The sequence below is a fragment of the Nilaparvata lugens genome, chromosome 6 (assembly GCF_014356525.2).
Source record: "Nilaparvata lugens isolate BPH chromosome 6, ASM1435652v1, whole genome shotgun sequence".
In the NCBI taxonomy this organism is placed as follows: domain Eukaryota; kingdom Metazoa; phylum Arthropoda; class Insecta; order Hemiptera; family Delphacidae; genus Nilaparvata; species Nilaparvata lugens.
Window position 1 is genome coordinate 59880837 of NC_052509.1, and position 21551 is coordinate 59902387.

Genomic DNA, 21551 nt, shown 5'->3' on the forward strand with positions numbered 1-21551 from the left:
ACAAATAACTTAATAAGAGAATAGTCAAAAATTATTTTGAATGGAAATAGAAATTCTCTGTGAGTCAACTGCGAGGAAGCTGCATAGTAGATGAATCGGGGAGTCTGGTCTCACAAGATGTCAAACTATCTCTATCTATTATTGTTTATTGTTTATTATTTTTGAAGGGACGGATTCAAGGATCCAAAGGTTCAAAGAGCCCCACACGTCAACCGAAGCTTATTGTGTTCCCAAATAGTAGGTTAGTTGGGCAAACTGTTCAGTTCTTTACAAGAACCAGGAGTTTTCCCTATACTAACATCCCATTCATCACCCGATTGCTTGTTGCAATCCAGTGTGATATGCTTGGCAGTCGCTTCAGACTAATTAGTCCTCGTGACCTACGTGAGTTCCACTCCTGGTCTTTTTGTAGGTCCTTCCGCTGAAGGAGAGGTCGCCAAATTGCCTCTATGGCACCTGGCCACCCTCGACTTAGCCTCGTGACCTACATTTGTGCCTGGAGTTTCACCCATCTCTGGTCTCTTGGGTTTTTTTTTGCTCCACTCTGCAGGGTGAGAAGCCTCACCTCTCCCAAGAAGTTTTGCCTGAATGACCGCCCTTCTCTGAGCAGTGGTAAGTTTTGGTCTCCCCACCCACAAACTCGTGACCAACGTGAGTTCCACTCCTGGCTTCTTTGTAGGTCCTTCCGCTGAAGGAGAGGTCGCCGAATTACCTCTAGGGCACCTGGCCACCCTCGACTTAGCCTCGTGACCTACAAATTGTGCCTGGAGTTTCACCCATCTCTGGTCTCTTAGGGTTTTCTTTTTAGCCCTCTGAAACTACCCTGATAGGGCAGATCCCGTAGGTTTAAAGGCAAGAAAACTTCTGGAGTTGCCTTGAGGTCCATTTTAGTCGCCTCCTACGACAACCATGGATACTGTGGGTGAATTCTGGTTTTCAACACATTCTTGAGTACGATGATCGACTCAAAGCTCCCCCAACCCACGGGGGGCATCTCTATCTATCTCTAACTATCTCTAGATCAGCTTAAGAAGTTCAATATTTCCTGATTTTGTATTGTAATTTACTAATGACTAATTTCCCGTTTTCACAGACTGGCGAAACAGAACGCAGCGCTAAGTACATTGCAAAGTGCCCTGAAAGCGCAGGATTTCCAGGTTTGCGTGACAATAATCGAAGCGAGGCAACTGGCTGGCCTCAACATGGACCCCGTGGTCTGTGTGCAAGTCGGCGATGTCAAAAAGTACACCAGCGTCAAAGAAAGTACCAACTGTCCTTATTATAACGAAGTGAGTAAACTACACTCAATTCCAAAATAAGGTATTGAGAACCTACTGAATAGCTAGCCTACTATATACTGCTAAACACATCTTTGGATGAAATATCTCCCTTGAAGAAGAATCAATGGAACAATAAATCACCCAAAACAAAGAAACGCTATAATAGTCTCTTTTCTGTATAGGGCTAATTGTAATATAAATATAAATAAAAATCTCAGTACCCTTTTTTGAATTATTTTATCACAACATGTTTCAACATTAATGACATATAAAGTGAATAGATAAATGCTAGAAGATTCTTATTTTTGATCATATTTGTTATTTTTGTAGCTTGTTAGTATATTCATATGATTTTATGAACTAGGACTGTAAATTTTGGTTTTTGCATGATTCTATCAAAAATGGGGTTATTGGTGTCTAATTGGATTAAGTTTATTATTTTATCTCTTTTTAATTTTGCCTCCTCATTTTCATATCACTTGAAATGGCATTAATGTTGAAACATGTTGTGATAAAATCATTCAAAAAAGGGTACTGATATTTTTATTGATATTTACGCTATAATTGCTATATTAAGCTGGGTTTACACCAAAGTTATTAACAAAATGTTAATAACTTAATCCTTATAGATTCTATTAGATTGAATATAACTCTGATCACACACATGATGAACATGTGTGTTTGTCAAGTTCCGTTCAAACTAATGTTAACAAAAATGTTAATAACTTAATCCTTATAGATTCTATTAGTTTGAACAGAGCTTGACAAACACTCATGTTCATCATGTGTGTGATCAGTTATATTCAATCTAATAGAATCTATAAGGATTAAGTTATTAACATTTTGTTAATAATTTTGGTGTAAACCCAGCTTTAGGGTCTTCATCATTCCAAAATGAAATATTGTGTCAATTTTCAGATGTAGTACACTATTATTCTATCACATTATTTAGAGCAGTTGCAAGGTTTCACAAGCAGAACATAACAAGTAAAATAAGATCTTGTCTATTTTGAGGATTGTGGATAAGGTTTCTAGAGGACCAGTCGTCATCTCCAGAATTGAGAAGCAAGGTTAAAACAAGTATAAATCTAATAAAATGAGAGAACCAACAACCTGGAATCTGAAAAACCGGGAAATGATTTTTAAACTCATAAATATGAACTTCAATATTGTTTCATGAGTATTATTATAGTATTATCAAACTCTCCATGATACTAATAAATTTAGCTAGCTAAAATGATACTTGGAACAGATGTATTATTACTGATTTTTTTTTATTATAAAAAACTTTAATCCTATATCAGTGAATGAAGTTTGTAAATAGTAATTATAACACGCAATAAGCAACTAATTACTTATACCCCAACACATATAATTTATAGTGGGGTGTATATTTATTCATTGAAGTTATCATTTATTCATTGTTGAAACACCGTTGATTTATGTAGTTACATTACAATACTATATTGTCAATATTCAAATGTTCCATTCAATCTTCATTGTAATTAATAAATCAAAATCAAATCAAATCAAATTGGCTTTTATTTTGCATATAACAAAAATACAAGAAAAAACTTATAACTCAATAACATAACATAATTTTACAAACAGTGTATACTTTAGGCAGAACAAATTCTAAAAATATTATGCATCACAACCACTTAGGCCAGAGCCTGTGTGTGGTACATGGAGTCCGTTAAAATAGCCAATACTATTTAAATATAGGCCTAATAGCCTATATTGTTACTTAAAATAAGCATTTTATACTTATAGAGAGAATATACTTTATACTAGAGAATATACTATAAGAGAGAATACTATACTTTAAGTTTTACTATAAGTTTTCTTAATATGTGAAATTTGTTGCATAATTGGCTGTTGTACTGTAATTTATTGTGGATTCGTGTATAGACCAGAATGTATTGTGACTTACTTAAATAAATAAATTTGAATTGAAATTTGAATACTGATGAGTTTGAATTTTGAAGATATGGTTCTGTGACTCAAAACACGGCCAAAATCTCTGTTATTTACAAAGAGAACGCTTGTGCCTTGGTTGATGGATAGGATGATTGGACAAGAACAGACTTACAGATCTGTTGGGCTTTCGAGTCATTAGTTGTGTATGTTACATGTCATATATCAAATTCAAATTTATTTATCCTTATAGTTACAAAGTTTGAAACTTCAAGTATAAAATACATAACATAATATAGTTAGATGAAAAGTAGTATAATAAGTAATTATAAATATATAACGAGGGATATCTAAACATCCAGTTACTGAAAATAGTGAGTTCTGATTGATATTGATTTCTCAAGTTTTAAAGTGTCTAATTTCCAAAGCTCTCTCTCCTTTGTTAGTGGGAAGGATACTTTGAATATTCTTTCCGAAGAATGGACATTGATATGTCCAAAGCTCCGCCAATTTATGTAGATCCATAACATTATTATCTATAGTTATCACAAATTGCTTTTTTCATATCATATACAGTTCAATAATAATTTTTTTAGTCTATATTGTGTAAATTCATCTATAATTTTGCTGTATTGTAAGCTATTGTATATGAGTGTATAAGCCAGTATATATTGTAATCTACATAAATAAAGTACTCAATCAATCAATAAATCCTTCAAGGAAGTAATAATGAATTGTTTTCCATTTCAGTATTTTGTTTTCGACTTTCATATGCCAGCCGTTATGCTTTTCGACAAAATTATAACACTCTCGGTAAGTAGAGCACTCACTATTAATGAAATTTGATTCCTACTTTCAATTAGAATTTGCATACAGAAATAGTCTAACATTGACAGAAATATAATTATGTAACTCATCAATGAATTATACAATAATAATAAATTTGAATAATAACTTTCTTGATGAATCAGAAACAAATATTTTTTGTAGTCAAGCTTGCTGTACGGGTATTCAAGGCTGAATTAACTCAAACTATGTAGATTTATTCTAGAAATTATAATTTTCAGACTTATTCAAATTCACTCCTTGAATAATAACTTTCTTGATGATTCAGAAACAAACATTTTTTCTAGTCAAGCTTGCTGTACGGGTATTCAAGGCTGAATTATCTCAAACTATGTAGATTTATTCTAGTGAGTGTTATTTTCTAGGCTTATTCAAATTCTCTTGGAATCGTAGTGGGATAACAAAAGTTCAAAATCCCAAAAATAAATAATGAGAGATTGGTGAAGTTTCTCGAAAAATTGAAGCTTATAGAACGGCATGATGTAGTAATAAAAATAAATTTTACTGTATTATTATGTAGAAATTGTAGAGCAAGCTTGAGTACTGTACTGATAGGCAATGATGCAGCTTGCACTTATTCAATCAATGTTTAAATAATTATTTCATTTCAACTCCTTTGACGTGCAGTTCAAAGAGCTCATAGATTTGATGATAGAATTTTGTGTTCAGTACATATCAATTCAACTAGCGAGCTTTCATATTGTTTCATGAGTATTATTACAGATTTGGAAAGTTATTACAAAAAATAATCATCTAGCAAGGAGTTTAGATTATAGAATCCAATTAATGATAATTATAATACATTTTATTTCCATTAATTTATACGAATAAGCAATCTAATCAATTAAATGTACATGATATTCAAAAATACAATATATGAAATTTACTACAAATATAAATAAACTGCATTTTTTTCGGAAATTAACCTACTCAACTATGGGAAACCAATGTTCTAGAGCAGGTGACTCATTAACTTTGATGTTGTTTGAAATGCATTGCATTCTTTGCATGTGATGATTTTCCTATTTAAAATTTTTGAAATTATTTGAAATCTGTTGAATTAGTTAGCGGAATTCATACCATTAATTTTCTGGTTCAAAAAATGTTCCCAAAAACTATTCAACAGACTCAACAGAAGTTTCCATGAAAAATGTTTTTAAGAGTGAAAAATTCTATAAAATTCAACTATAAAACGATTCTTACAATGTTTTCTATAATTGAAATATATACGAGGATCTAAGACCTGAATTTTATTTCCTAAAAAATGATTCAAAATGTTAAGGGTGATGTTGGCAACAAAACCATAATGAATAAATTGAAATGTCTTGCAACTAGCCCCTATTGAAACGATTTATTAATTCCTGTCATTCAAGTCCCATCTCTTAATCTGTATTGAAACGATTTTTCAATTGAAATTGTGTAAGAGTTTTTTCTAAGATTTTGTTTGACATCAGAACCATACGACTGAATGAATAAATTAAATTGTCTTGCAATTAGCCCCTATTGAAACGATTTATTAATTCCTGTCATTCAAGTCCCATCTCTTGATCTGTATTGAAACGATTTTTCAATTGAAATTATGTAAGAATTTTTTCTAAGATTTTGTTTGATATCAAAACCATACAATTGAATTTTGTTTTCTTTCTATAATATCAACATTTACTCATATCATTTTTTCAATCTGTATTTTTCTCAATTTAGTTTAATATAATATCAATTTTCATAATTTAGTTTATCGATTTCAAATTCAGCGAATTACGCCAGACCCTCACAAACACAGGCTTAAGCCTACATGTGAGTCTCTCATAACGTAAGGGTATATATAAATGTACTGTAACTGTACTGTATTAGTTGTAAATTGTGAGAATAAAATTGATTTGAATGAATAAATTGAAATGTCTTGCAACTAGCCCCTATTGAAACGATTTATTAATTCCTGTCATTTAAGTCCCATCTCTTAATCTGTATTACAACGATTTTTCAATTGAAATTTTGTAAGACTTGTTTTTAAGATGTTTTTGGAAATGGTAGTGGATTGGGCTGTGTCAGTGTGAGGTGGGTTTTATCTGTTGTAGGTGTTGCATTCTAGGAAGTTGTTGCGCTCGGGGACCGTGGTTGGCTCGTTCAAGATTGACCTGAGAACAGTCTATGACGCTCCCGGTATAATAATATTGTCTCATCTCAATAAATATTCATAAAATAAGAGCGCAACACTATTTGTTTCTGGAATGCTCTTTTTAATAATTATTATCATTACAATTTAGTGATAATGATAACTGTAGTGATAATTTTAACAGTTATTATCATTACTGTTATGTGATAATAATGACTGTTTTGATAATATTATAGAGCTGCGTCTACACCAAAGTTATTAACAAAATGTTAGATTCTATTAGATTGAACGTAACTTGACAAACACATATGTTCATCATGTGTATGATAAGTTATGTTCAATCTAATAGAATTTATAAGGATTAAGTTATTAACATTTTGTTAATAAAATAACAAAAAAAAAATAAAAAAATGATAATAACTTTGGTGTAAACGTAGCTTAACAGTTGTTATTATCGTTACTGCAGTAACTATATTACCGATAGGTAATATAGTTACTGTAATCGTTATTATGTTGAGCTATCTACTTATGCTAAAGGTTTGGAAGATCACTTGCTAACTACAAAATATCGATATGATTCATAATTTATTGTGAATAGTAATAAATTAAGAAGAATCTAGTTTGAAGAAGTATTTTTGAGAGTTGTTATTGTTCAATTATGAGAAATAGAAGCCTTTTAGTTGGCTGAGATCTTCCCACTGAATTCAACGAACGTGGAGATGAAATCTTGTCAATAACTCATTCATTACTGGTTTCGTTAGATCATTCCATCTCAGATCTTACATACTTTTTGTGCAACTTGAGACTTAAATTTGAATTGGAAAGATCAATTTATTGATATCAAACTTTCCTTATTTGCTACTTTTATTCTCTCTGATCTTCAACTGCATTCTTGTCATTTTCCTTATTGCAGAATGTAAACATTTACATCAGGCTACAGGTTGAAGTTGCTGAGATGTTGCAATTACTCAAATGCAAATGAATTAATAATAATAATTATTATTAAACAAAAATCCAAAGTAAATGCTGTAATCCACCCCAAAGACTTCTGCTACTGCAAATATTGACAACAGAGTAAACAGCTAGATGGAAATTCGATGAGATTTTTGAATAGTGGGCTAGCGATCATCGAATTTCCATCTAGCTGTTTACCCTGTTGTCAATATTTGCAGTAGCAGAAGTCTTCAGGGTGAATTACAGCATTTACTTTGGATTTTCGTTTAATAATAATAATTATTATTAATTCATTTGCATTTGAGTAATTGCAACATCTCAGTAATTTCAATCTGTTGTTGCCTGAAGTAAATGTTTACATTCTGCAATGAGGGAAATTATAAGAACGCAGTCGAAGATAAGAGATATTACTTCAGGCTCAAACTCTTTTCCCATGTGGGATAGTCTCAGATATTTCTTGGTATTCTGATATTACTTGGTAATAATGGAAAAAGATAACACAAATCTCCAAGGATGATGTCCATAGATATGAGATATATTCTTCTTCTCAAACTATTTATTCTTAAGAGCCATACAATTTGATTCGGTTTTGAATTATGGTTATTATGAATAGGATGAATTCAACGACAGTAACGATTTTCTGACAGTGATCGTACAATTTATTCTACTGAAACTAGAGTGCATTTTACAGTGTTATAATTCTGTCCAAACCTTTAGCATAATACTGATAGACCCAACATCCTGCAAACATTACTTTTACGACGTGTTGAGTGTCCGCACTTTGCTTCTCTAGTGATCACTTTTTCTTTTCTCTCTGTCACGAATATTGCTTACCCTTCGTTGATTGGCAGGTCATGCAGTCAAGAAATATACTCAGATCGGATAGAATGTTGGGAAGCTTTAAGTTAGATGTCGCTACCGTGTGGTCACATGCAGGTACAGTCAGTGTCAAAAGCTAACCACTCCCAATCCTGTAGTTTCCCTTTGGCTGTATGTAGTAGCTAGTCTGCTGCACATTACGTAACTTTTGATCATCACTGTACTAGAAATTTGTTGACACCTTGTGACTCACACATACAGTAGCAATTTGTCTCACGAATAAAGAAAAACTAACGACCAAAGTAACTCTAACTAATCTCCAAATATTTCCCCTATAAGTTAATAAAGTAACGTAAAATCATAACAGTGGCTGCTGTAACTAAATATTCTCAACAAATAGGTAATCAAATGTTAACAATCACTCTACATCAGCAATCCAAATCATTTTAAAACAAACCAAATAAATAAATTTAAAACTCCTCTTCCACTTCAAATTGTAAAGATCATCCAATGAAACATAGGCTATAGAATTTTTTGACATACTGAGAAAAATATTCACAAGCTGCATAGCTAGCTACAGACATGCAATGTTCGCTCAGCAATCAATCCATGTATTTTTTGTGCTTACAACTCTTTATAATTCAGGCTAGAAATTTAATTTTAAAAAAATATTTCAAAATATATTGGAGAAGAATCAATTTGATTCAAATTCAATGTCAAACAAGTGTCATAGGCCTACCTTCATCATAGAGTGTTACAGAAGCAACGAAACAAGAGAATATAACTCAAATTATATAAAAATACAATACAATCAAAAGTCAATCTCACAATCTTCACTGGAATTTGTGAACAAGATTTATCATTGATCATACATTTCTTGCATCTGAGTGTTTTTCAAGTGGCTATGCTCCTTTTTAGATTTCTCCAAAGAATGCATTTAATATTGCTTATTTCGGCCTTCTTGTCAGCACCTTCACTTTAAATCCTTATTTTACCTCTCTTTACCGTACTTTAATTTGTAGGTGTTTACTTTTGTTATAATATAATATACGTTTTCTTGCAATAATTCTGATATACATTTTCTTGTGTAATTGAGAAGTTGATGTTGTGGTAATTATTCATATTGAATGAAAATACTGTTTCATTTTTATTTAATTCTGATATTTCTTTTTGTTTAAAATCTATGCCAATCATTTCTTCCAGGTGTACTTTTGTAATTGTTTATGATGTCAATGTTCTTAATGATAATTGCTAGAGATGTTTGATTGTTTATAAGATTTATACAACAATCCTATTCATCACGTTATAGAGAAACTAAGTTGTATTTTTTCTTCAGGGCTATTTTTAATATAAACAAATTAAAAGGGTACTAAGATTTATATTTTTATTTACATAAACTGAGTTATTGTGGAACGGAAACTAGTATTCAATTACATTATCTACAATGAGAATTAATTAAGAGACGTGTGTGCACACGGAAATTTATAATTTAAAAAAAATTGTTGATCTTGGTGGAATTTTGCACCAAGTAGACAGGAGATGAAATTAAAAATATTGCAGATAAACTTATTAACAAATAAAAGAACCAAAACGAGTCACAAAAACCAAAACTCTAACACTTAACTTGAAAACCAATGAATACGCTGGAAATGTTCATGAAAAGCATGCTTTAGCGCAATACCTTGCACTGCATGATTCCTCTTTGTGAATTAGATCCTAATGATCCAATTGTTTCAAACTTATTCATTGCATTCCAAATTCTCCCCACACAATACAATATGACAAATATCTTCAAACTTTTCAAATGCATTACTTCCTTGGGAGCTTCCTATAATTTGGTATGCCATTGCGTTTTTATAAATTTTTAGAGTTTTCAATTATACTCCCCCATTGCAATATTTGTAATTCAATAGTTGAATCGGATATATTCAATAAGATCCAATTTTGATGAATGCATGCTCCTACTTAGTGCTTCTGAATTTTCTAGAGAATAATTTTGATTGTCATGGAATTTATATAACTTATTCTGGATGTAAATTTGAGAATCATACAACTCTAAATATCTTCCTAATATTGAGAATCATTCAAAATGAATAAATAAATTGATTCTTATGCTTGTAATAAATTGAATAGATCCTACATTCTAATGATATAGCTTGATCAACTATCAAACATTTCATTAATAAACTGTTGGGTTGTCCAAATGAATCTAATGGTACGTGAGTTGCATTACACTTCAGAAATTCAGAGATGATTCAAATTCAAGAGTTAATTCTGAAAGTGGTTATGAGTAACTTTTACAAGATTATGAGTAAAATACTCTCATCCACTTGCATTTCAAGATGCACATCTTCACTTCTTTAGTAATATTGAGTATGTTACTGGTCCATTCAGGTACCAGAATCGACTCATTTCAAATTCTACTCGCCTGGAACACTAGTTCCTCCATAATGAGTACATGCTGAATTGAAATGGGTAACCCAGCAATTGATCGACTCTCCATTATTTGTCCCAATGACCACTTCCCCGATATTAAATACATGCTGTATTGGTATCCCAGCAATTGATCGACTCTCCATTTGTCCCAATGACCACTTCCCCGATACTAAATACTTGCTATACTAGAATGGGTATCCCAGCAATCGATCGACTCTCATTTTAACCAGAAGAGACCACTTCTTCCATTATGAATACTTTCGGTATTGAAAATACTATCCCAGCAATTGATCGACTCTCAATTTCACCAGAAGACCACTTCTCCCATTATTGATACTTTCGGTATTGAAATGGGTATCTCAGTGATTGACCGACTCTCCATTTGTCCAATTAACCACTTGTCCGATAATGAGTACTTTCTGTATTGAAATGGGTATCCCAACAATTGATCGATTGTGTTGTTGTCCAGATCACCAATTCTTCCACAAGTGGGCGTTGCTGACCGACCCTGACGACATAGCCGGCGGACCAAAGGGTTACCTCAAATGTGATATCAGTGTCATCGGAAAGGGTGACACTGTCAAAGTGCCTCCCAAAAGCGAAAAAGATGAAGACGATATCGAAGCGTAAGTATCGTACAAGTTCCTGAATCCATATTCATTCATATTTAGTCACAATTACTACCTTGCAAACTGCAGGGGTAACTACCCTCCCCCATTGAATTGTAAACCCAAAAAATATCGTCAGTAGTCATTCTAAACACTACTGACCTTTTTGGGGACACCCAAGATCAGGGCACCCTTGCATAGTACTACATACAGTGAAACTACTACACTTGAGAAAAAGCACAACTTACCCTTGATCATGCACAAAACTGTTTCTCTTCCAATATATAATACAGATCTCTCCAATTCTTTCTTTCTAATAAGTCTACGCTATTAAAAGTGAAATACTGATCTTGATAAGTTTTGTGAAAGTTATAAATTAATGAGAAATAGAATAATAGAGGAAAAAGAAACACAATTGAAATGGAATCAATTGAGGATTGAAAAGTAAATATCCTGATCCTGGTAAGTTTTGTGACAGTTATAGATGAATGACAGATAGAATAATAGAGAAAATGGCATTAGTGGCCGAAACATGTCGTTACGAAATAATTTAAAAAGGGTACTAAGATTTATATTTTTATTTATAATAATAGAGAAATATGAGACACAATGGAGGTGGAATCAATTGAGGAGGATATAATATATCTCTTGATGAATATCTTGATGGTTGATGATTATGACCACGCAAGCTCGAGACCATACCATACAAACAAGATAAACATGCAGCACAGCATTCAGCAACATGGGGAACATTCGATTAAAAAATCAGCTGATAGTTGCAGTGATAGTAGTTTTAATTTTTCTGCTCAAAATTTTCAAGTTTATTTCAATATTATTGAAACTTTTGGATTGTTTAGTGTTATTTCCGGCTCTTATCAACCCTTCGAAATTCAAAATTCATCAGTCATATCTCGAATACGTATTCTCTGAGTGTTAATCTTTGGTGAAAACAGAAATTTTAAACTTAACCTCACTTTGGACTATTTATGTGCCAAAATCAAGGAATTGAAGAAGTTTTGGGCAATTGCCTGTTTCTCTTTCCAAATATCGTGTTTGTGACTGTTCTAATAAATGAATAAATGAATAAAACAGGCAAGCTCCCATTTGAAAGGCATTCTAAAAAAAGGCACATTGAAAGGAATTTTAGAGTTTCCTTAGGCGTAGATTTCTTCATTCCTATTACTTCTTCTCATCACATCTCTTGTGATTCTAAAGATTTCTAAAATTTCATTTTTTTCTAGGAATTTATTACTACCGGACGGAGTTCCAGTCGAGCGACAAAGGGCCAGATTCATTGTGAGAATTTACCGGGCCGACGGATTACCGAAAATGAACTCTACGATAATGGCTAATGTCAAAAAAGCATTCACAGGAGAAGTTAAAGACTTGGTTGATCCCTACGTGCAAGTGTCATTTGCTGGGCTTGTGGTACGTATTTTTCCATAAAATATTCCCAACCCATCCACATTTCATATAATTTATAATTTTTCCATGCATTTATATAACCTATAAAATAAATTAATCCTAGTACTAATCAAACAATACATTACCTCCAATCAATACAGATCGATTGTATTGGTCGAACTGGTCAGCTTTGAGAGTGTTATCCAGCTTCCAGCTTACTTGAATTTTTGACAGACTGAGATATTGGTATTATTGGATGCGTTTTCCCTTCCTTCTACATGAGGGATACTCTTCTAAAAATTTCAAGTGACAGTGTTTTGTATCAATGTCTTTCTTATTCAGGTTTCCCTGACACTCATCAACTGACTATACTGTATAACAGTTTAGAACTAGTACAGAACTGTTTCAGTTGATAAATTATTCTTCACTATAGGCTACCTACTTACTTATAGCACATAGACTTTACCAAAATTATAAAGATCGCACAATGAATCGGGAAATCTAGACACAGAAAGTAAATTGAGCAACTTCATTAAGACATTACCTAACTTCGTCAAAACATTCGAAACATTCATGGGCGATACCATTCCGTGATTGGTCGAAGCTGCAAGCACCGGATTGGCTGTAAATGTCACTCAGAGCTAACAAGAAATGGCGGATTTCGAAAGCTAGCAGGAGATTGTATTTTGATAGCTTTATGGAAAACAAAAAAGAAAATCACACAAAGAGAAAGCTGATAATCAAGATTAGCATGTTGACTTGCATCTGTAGTGAGATTTACTATAACTTATCAGCTTTGGTTAAATGGGTAGAGTTGTTAACATTTCTGAGGAATGCTAAGAGTTTCAAGTGAAACTCATTAAAATACATGTCCTCCTTTCACATAATTGTAATTCAATTAATAAGAAATGTTTTTCCATGCCGATTCCTAATTCAATTTCAATTAATATATCCTATCATCACCAACCGACGCTTATATCTTCTGCAAAACTTCAAAGGCTGCGCGTCATAACATGATCAAACATGATCAATTGTGGAATAAGATGTGATTGTGACCTATTTTTGGACAATTTCTATCCAAATTTGAGAAAGGAACAGTTTTGGGCTTTAAGCTTGTTGTTCCATTTCAAAAGCAGCACATCAAACATTCATAATTATTGTATTGTTCCAGGGTAAGACATCAGTACGAAAGCACAGCTACGCTCCAGTGTGGAACGAGCAGTTAGTTTTCAACGAGATGTTTCCTCCTCTTTGTCAGCGAATCAAAATCCAGTTGAGGGACAATGACCCAGTCAACAACACAATCATTGGCACACATTTCATTGACCTCAAGACAATATCCAACGACGGCGAGAAAGGTGGTAAATGGCTTTCCCTTTCTTCTACTCTCACTCTATGGATTAGTGTTAGACTAGTAGGCACTATATGCACTAGGCTAAGAGATTAACAGAATATGTGCACCGTAGTGTATTAGTGATATAGTGGTCTAGTGATGTGGTGTGTAGTCCTTTCTAGATTTGAAGATAGCAGTAACATTATTAAAAAATATATATTCTGTGAATTCATCTTGAATCATTAAAAGGGAACGCACACATCAGCAGACAGATTGGTACAAATCATGAAGAGCACCTTTTCAGATAAAAAAACACTCTCCACTTGTTCTGGACTGGACTAATGTATTGTGAAAAAAACAATTTCAATATTCAGAGAAACAGGAAGCACTTTTGATGAAAATCGAATATAGAATCGAGTTTGATAGAGTCTTTGGAACATTCTATATGAATAGATTACTATAATAATATTTTCAGGATTGAGGATAAAGTTTTATTGATACATCTCGTTCTCTTTTTTCAATCCTCTTAGTATGTTTCTTATCTATTCTATTCTTGGCATCATGCTATTCTTGATAACAATGTTGTATCAATACGTTAGTCCAGAACAAGTGGAGAGTGTTTTTGGATCTGAAAAGGGGCTCTCCATGATTTTTATCAATTTCTCTGCTGATAAGTACGTGCCCTTTTGATTCAATATGAATTTGCCCTTTTGATTTCCTTTGATTCAATGATTCCCTTTTGATTCCCTTTGATTCAATGATTCCCTTCTGATTCCCTCTGATTCAATGATTCCCTTTTGATTCCTTTTGATTCAATGATTCCCTTTTGATTCCCTTTGATTCAATGATTCCCTTTGATTCAATGATTCCCTTTTGATTCCCTTTGATTCAATGATTCAATTTTGATTCAATGATTCAAGATGTATCCACAGAATAATGTTACTGCTAGAGATTTTTTATCAAACATTTTTTGATATGTTTTAAATATTATTGGAGCGTCATATCATCGTTTTAGATCATGAAGAGTATCTTCTCAGATACAAAATCATTCTCCACTTTGCGCTGGACTTTAGATTATCATTATTGTCACTTTGAATTACCAATAAAACATCAACTGTTGTCAATAAAAACGATGGCTTCTCAACCCTAAAAAAATGATTCTCGTAGGCTATAAATACTTTGGTATCAGGGTAACCGAGAGCTCTTCTGTTACAAGTTACAGTAGGAGTGTAGGAGTGAGAGAAAGTCAAAATCATGGACTTTCATAATTTACGATTCCGAACCTTTCAAGGCGTTCTTAAATCCTGGAATTTCTTGAATTCTGTCATTTAAGGAATGTCAGAAGCTATATAATTATACAGAGTGTTCTGAAAACATAATTCAGGGCGTGATTCCTCACATCAAAAGAAGAAAAAAAATCCAATTAACATAGGTGCGAAAATGCTTGGTTACCAAGTTATACAGGGTGAAAGATTTCGTCTGAATTTCAGTTCCCCTGCTGAAACGAAGCCCTACGGGTATTTGTTGGCTGTTAATTAAGATGTACAATTTAGTGTACTTTATGTAAAATGAACTGAAAATGGAATAAAACCGTTTCCAGATCTGTAGCTACAGTAATTTTTAAGATATGTGACGAAATACGCGAAACTTAGTCCCGAAAAGACATGTTCCTTTAAGGTTTGAAGCAGATTTACTATGATAAATCAATGAACATCTGAATTGTTCATCTTGAACATCCAATGTTCATTCAATGTTAAATCTATGAATCTATATCATTATATGATTAATCAATGAACATTAAAATCAATCAATTTCATATGTTAAATCAATGAACACAGAATATTTTTCTACAGAGCTTGTAGAAAATTTAATTTGGAAGAGAGAGATGTGAAATGAGTCTATAATAGACAAATGCAACCTTTAAAAAAAATCCTAATTACATACAAAACGCATGAAAAGAGAGCTTAACAGACTTTGTCTATTTCTCATGCGTTTTGTATGAAATTAAGGATTATTACTTTCCTTGCCCTATTACCATAGGTAAGGAAAGTATTGCTTTCCGAAAAAAATTAAGGTACCCCAATTTCTAAATTTCTATACGTTTCAAGGTCCCCTGAGTCCAAAAAAACTGGTTTTTGGGTATTGGTATGTATGTGTGTGTGTGTGTGTGTGTGTGTGGTGTGTGTGTGTGTGTGTGTGTGTGTGTGTGTGTGTGTGTGTGTGTGTGTGTGTGTGTGTATGAGTGTATGTGCGTCTGTGTACACGATATCTCATCTCCCAATTAACGGAATGACTATAAGGATTCGACACGAACAATTTCAATCAAATGCAATTCAAGATGGCGGCTAGAATGGCGAAAATGTTGTCAAAAACAGGGTTTTTCGTGATTTTCTCGGAAACGGTTCCAACGATTTTGATCAAATTCATACCTAAAATAGTCATCGATAAGCTCTATCAAATGCCACAAGTCCCATATCTGTGAAAATTTCAGGAGCTCCGCCCCATCAATGCAGATAGATTCCCAATTATCAGGCTTCAGATACAATTGAAACAAAAAAATTAAGTGGAGTAGATTGAGCATGAAAATCTCTACAATTAATGTTCAGTAACATTATCACCTAAAATTGAAAATAAGCTTCAATTCGAGAAAATATGATTATTCAATTGCAAATTATTGTTGATTCTATTAAATCATTCACTATGAAGAGATAGCAGACCTCATGTGTGTCTCCAGCGTTATTGCCCTGTCACCAGCTGACTCAAATATTTGAATAGTAGCTTTGAGATGCGCGGGAACACTAGCGTCAGGTGATCAATTTTCATAACGGCAAGGAAAGTTGTGTGAGTGCGCCACACCAGATTTTTCTTTAATCAGCAGGGGAACTGAAATTCAGATGGAATCTCCAACCCTGTATAACTTGGTAACCAAGCATTTCGGACCTATGTTAATTGGAACTTTTTTTTCTTCTTTTGATGTGAAGAATCACGTCCTGACTTATGGGCACCTTTTCCAGAACACTCTGTATAATTTATCAAATATTATTCATTCTACTATCAAAGATATCTTTTTATAACATTTCTGATAGTCCATCAAAGATACCTTCTTAAAAGATATTTGATAGTCCGATATTGGTTTGATGGTAGCGTTGTTTGTTTGTTTAGCGTTTATGTGAGCTTATTTGAGTGCAGGTTTCCTGCCGACGTTTGGCCCCACGTTCATCCACGTGTACGGCTCCACACGCGACTACAGCCTCATCGACGAGCACTCGACGCTGAACAGTGGGCTCGGCGAGGGTGTGTCCTACCGGGCGAGGCTGCTCGTCGCCATTCGCACTGAGATCACAGACAACGTCGACATGGCGCCCTCACAGGTCGAGGTCGAGCCTACCTATCCCATCACTGAGGTCAGTTCACTTCTTTTCAGTTATTTCTTATTCATTTTTACATGAAAATTTTTAGTTCTAATTCATTTTTACATAGATAGTTTTATTCCCAATTCAAGTTCTTCTTCCTCCTCTTCCGGTTCTTACTGTTTTTCTCCTCCACCTTCATTTCTAACTCCTTCTCCTATTTCTACTTCCAACTCCTCCAAATTTTCATTCTACTTCTCTACCTACTCTTGTCTCTTTCTTCATCCATCTCCTTTCCTCCCTCTTCCTCATCATCTGTTTCTTCTTTTTTCCTCGCCTTCATACATCCTTCATCACCACTTGCTCATCCTTTTGCTTCTTCTCCTCTTCACCCTCATCCTTCTCCAACGTTTTCTCTACATCTAATAGTTCTCTGCTTATCTTCTCCTCCTTCTCTCCTCACTCCTCCTTCTTCATTTTCTGTTTCTTCTCCTCCTCCTTGTCTTCATACTTCCCTCCTGCCTCTTCACCAATTACTAATCCATCTTCTGCTTCTTCTTATCCTTCCTCTGCTCAATCATCTTTCTTCTTCTTCGTCTTATCCTTCCCCTCCCATTTATTCTTCACAACCTACTTCTACTTTTTCTTTTTTTTTCTTCTCTTCACTCTTCATCTCAGTCACCTCCTCCTCCTCCTCCTTCTTGTTTCTCTTCTCCTTCCCTCCTTTTTCTTTTCTTCTTCTTCTTCTTGTTTTACTTCTTCTGCTCATTATGCTACTCCTACATGCCCTCCTACATTCATTCATTATTCTCCTCCTACATTTTTATGTTTCCTCAACCTTTTTTACCCTTTCTTGTCATCATTCCACTCTCCTTTCTTCATTCCCACCTACTAATCATTCTTCTGTTTCTTTCAATTCTTCTCTTTATTCTTCACCCTCTTAACTATTTCCTCCTCCATCTTACTATTCGTCCTTTCCCTCTCCTCTTCTTCTTCTTTCTTCATCTTCTTCTTCTTCCTCTTCTGCTACTTCTACACCACTTCTCAAATTCCTACATTCTGCACCTCCCACATGCATCTTCTTCTCATTCACCTCCTCACTCTTTTCTCCATCCTCCCGCTCTTCTCTCTTCTTCACCACCTACAAATTCTTTCTCTGCTTCATTCTTTCATCCTAATCCTCCTCTTCATTCTTCATTTCTCTTTCATTCTACTTTTCTTCCCTTTCTTTTCTTATTCTTCCTGTTTCTCTTCTTCTTCTTCTTCTTCCTCTTCTTCTTCTTCTTCCTCTTCTTCTTCTTCTTCTTCTTCCTCTTCTATTTCTTAGTCTTGTTCACTTGCTAGAGCAGAGAGCAGTAAGTAGCTTTCTATCCTTTTTTCAATAGAGTACATCAACCGCTGAATATTCCATATTGTCAAATTCAATCAACAAATTCATAATACTGTAACTCTTGAATGTTGCAGACTTCCTACGCAAAGACTGAAGAATTTTTTCTATTCACAACGATTCTGGAGGCGTCGATGATTGACAAGAAGCTGGGCGAGAAGCCACTCTTCTTCGAGCCGATGACGCATGACAGAACCTACTACTTCCTTCCCTACTGGGACGACAAGCCATGCATGCATGTCAGGTCTCTCTGGCCCGACTATCGGCGCAGAATGTACAACTCCAACATGATCGCCAAAATTGTCGAGAAGTTGGTGAGTCCAACAATTATAAATTTGTTAAGGATCACAGAATATATGTTGAAGATTATTCATTTGTTAAGAATATACAACTCCACACCACCATAAATACAAATATTCAGTACAGAAGGATTCTTGAGGATCCTCAAAGAATATTGCACTAATAGCTTGACGAAAGATATTTGTCTATTCATGAAATATAGTTTTATTGAGGATTATTCAACAGTATTATTAGATCTTTCCGACAACAAATCTGTCTAGTTATGTTCTTCACAAGGGAGAAGGACTGGATAGACGATGAAAATATAAGAAAAAATGGGATATGCAATCTTGAGTAATTCTCGATTCTATAACATAAGAATGAATGGAATGTGCAATCTTAATTTAATATTTCCAAAGTATTTTGAAGAACATTTCTTGCTTAGAGCGTTTCTTGAAGAACTTGCCGACAGCAGATTTGTCTAAGAATGTTCTCCGAAAGATGAATACTTATACAATGTTAAGGTAGACGCACAGAGATCGTCATAGGACGGACGGCACGCATCGGATTATTAGATTTGATGCATTGTTTTCAATTGGAGTGCGCATACCTATACGGATGCGGAAAGTTTTCGACCAAACCATGGAGGTGCCAAGAAGGTGGTAGTCGTATGTGTGGCGGTATTACAATGTGAAAATACAAAATTTAACATATAAAAATATCATTTGATTTATCATTGACTGGTGCAAAGAGTACAAGACCATTCCAAGATTCTATCGACAACAGATCAGTCGATAAAAAGAGATATCTCTTTCTATGACGGTCCACAAATCAATTAACGGTATGTGAATGAAATGCTTATGAGTTTGATGAATATTTATTCTAATTATTTGATGATTCTTCCTGGGTAATATCAAGAATAGCTATACATATATACATACATAGATTGTTTATTCTATGCAAGCCTAATAAAATATATAGATTGTTTACTCTATGGCTCAAGCTTATTGAAATATATAGATTGTTTATACTGAAATATTTATTGTTTATAATGATATATATAGATTGTTTATTCTATGGCTCAAGCCTATTGAAATACATAGATTGTTTATACGGAAATATTTATTGTTTATAATGAAATATATAGATTGTTTATTCTATGGCTCAAGCCTATTGAAATACATAGATTGTTTATACTGAAATATTTATTGTTTATAATGAAATATATAGATTGTTTATTCTATGGCTCGAGCCTATTGGATCAAGCCTAGATTGTCTTTCTCAATATATACAGTATGAGATTTTTGGAAATTTCAAGATGTTCACTTCGAATTGTTGGTGACAAGAGATGTGTCTAGACATGTGTTTCCCCAGGAAGAAGGTCTGAGCGAGGTTAGCAGTCTGATTGATGGCGAGGAGGGTGCAGCCGAGAGGAAGCTCCGAGCCGTCCTCGACGAACTGAGTTCGAGCTGCGCCAAGTACACATCTGTGGCTCGGGGAAACAGTTCGGGCTCGGGGGTTGGGCGGACCAAGCTCGACAAGGAGAGGATGAAGTTGTGCCTCAGGGATATCGTGAGTAGTCAACAATTACCAGAAATATTTTAATAACTTTTGAACAATTAATTACGACATAGCAGTCAGGTAATTGGCAATCAGATACCTGACTGTTATGTCGAAAGTAATTGTTCAAAAGTGATTATTTAACAAGCAGTTCGTAATGGAATCAAACATTGAAGAGAAATATTTTAATGAATTTTGACTATTTTATCAAGTATCAAAATACGGGAAACAGTCATGCGTTAATTACATTCTTCAATCATTGTTATAATTTTTGAAAAATAACATCACTCAGATGACTGCAAGGAAGAAGATTGACTAATTGATTTTTTATTTTGTGCTAGGTCTAGACAGGCCTATTGTAACATGCCAGAAGAGGGATAATATACAAAGATAGAGATAGATATACAGAAAGAGTAGATTTAAGTGGTGCATCAAAGATTTCATTGATACATTCTGCTATTACGTTATAACATTACAAACAAAAAATTATCAATTAGCCTATAATCCTCACGAAGAGAAACTGAATCAGTACAATCATATATTATTGCATGTCGTTTGAGATGAGTATATAGACCTACAATCTCCGTCTTGATGTCTTGATCAATCAAATTGTGAATGCTTTAGCATTGTAGCATTAGACTTGAAGTCTCATGAAATTATTAAAGATTTTATTTCATTGTTCTCCAGAGTAGATAACACTAAACTTACTTTCACTTTCAATAACTTTAGGTTTTTAATTCTCACGGAGAGAGAAAGATTCAATACACTCATATTATTTGCCTTCTGGTGTGAAAAATGATCTAAATGATTCCATATAGTTGAATCAAATGTGAATACTTCTCATGATATGAAATCATTCAGGATTTTGTTCTTTTTTTCTCCAGGAACAAATCGGTAACATGGCCAGAAATTTGAAAGCGTTGGTGACCAAACATTCGTTCAAGGACAGACATAAAACAGCCGCATCTTACCTACAGAAGCTCAAGTTCCTCATCGAAGATGTGAGTAAAAAACACTTAAAACACTACTGATTGAAAATAATTGAATAAACATTCTAAAAATTGATTCCCTAAATGAAATATACATAATCCATCGGTCTACCTACATATTTCTACCAATAACGAACTCCTATATTGTTTTCAATATCATAGATAAAGTGGATTCAAAACTTGATTGTTTCCTATTCCTATTTCCCTTTACTGGAACTATAACGCCCTATCTATGAAGTGAAACGGTTAAAATACCTGATGAAGTACAACTATCCG

General features: G+C 33.8%; 1 protein-coding gene across 1 annotated transcript in view; it reads left to right on the forward strand.

Annotated features, from left to right (window-relative positions):
* Positions 1–21551, forward strand: part of LOC111049113 (otoferlin) — a 314833-nt gene that overhangs the window by 273301 nt on the left and 19981 nt on the right. Inside the window, 10 exon segments of the mRNA XM_039431573.1 lie at positions 1094–1289; positions 3948–4010; positions 6119–6203; positions 10835–10991; positions 12215–12401; positions 13549–13738; positions 16900–17114; positions 18525–18761; positions 20101–20298; positions 21171–21287. Of these exon segments, the coding sequence (XP_039287507.1) occupies positions 1094–1289; positions 3948–4010; positions 6119–6203; positions 10835–10991; positions 12215–12401; positions 13549–13738; positions 16900–17114; positions 18525–18761; positions 20101–20298; positions 21171–21287 (1645 nt within the window).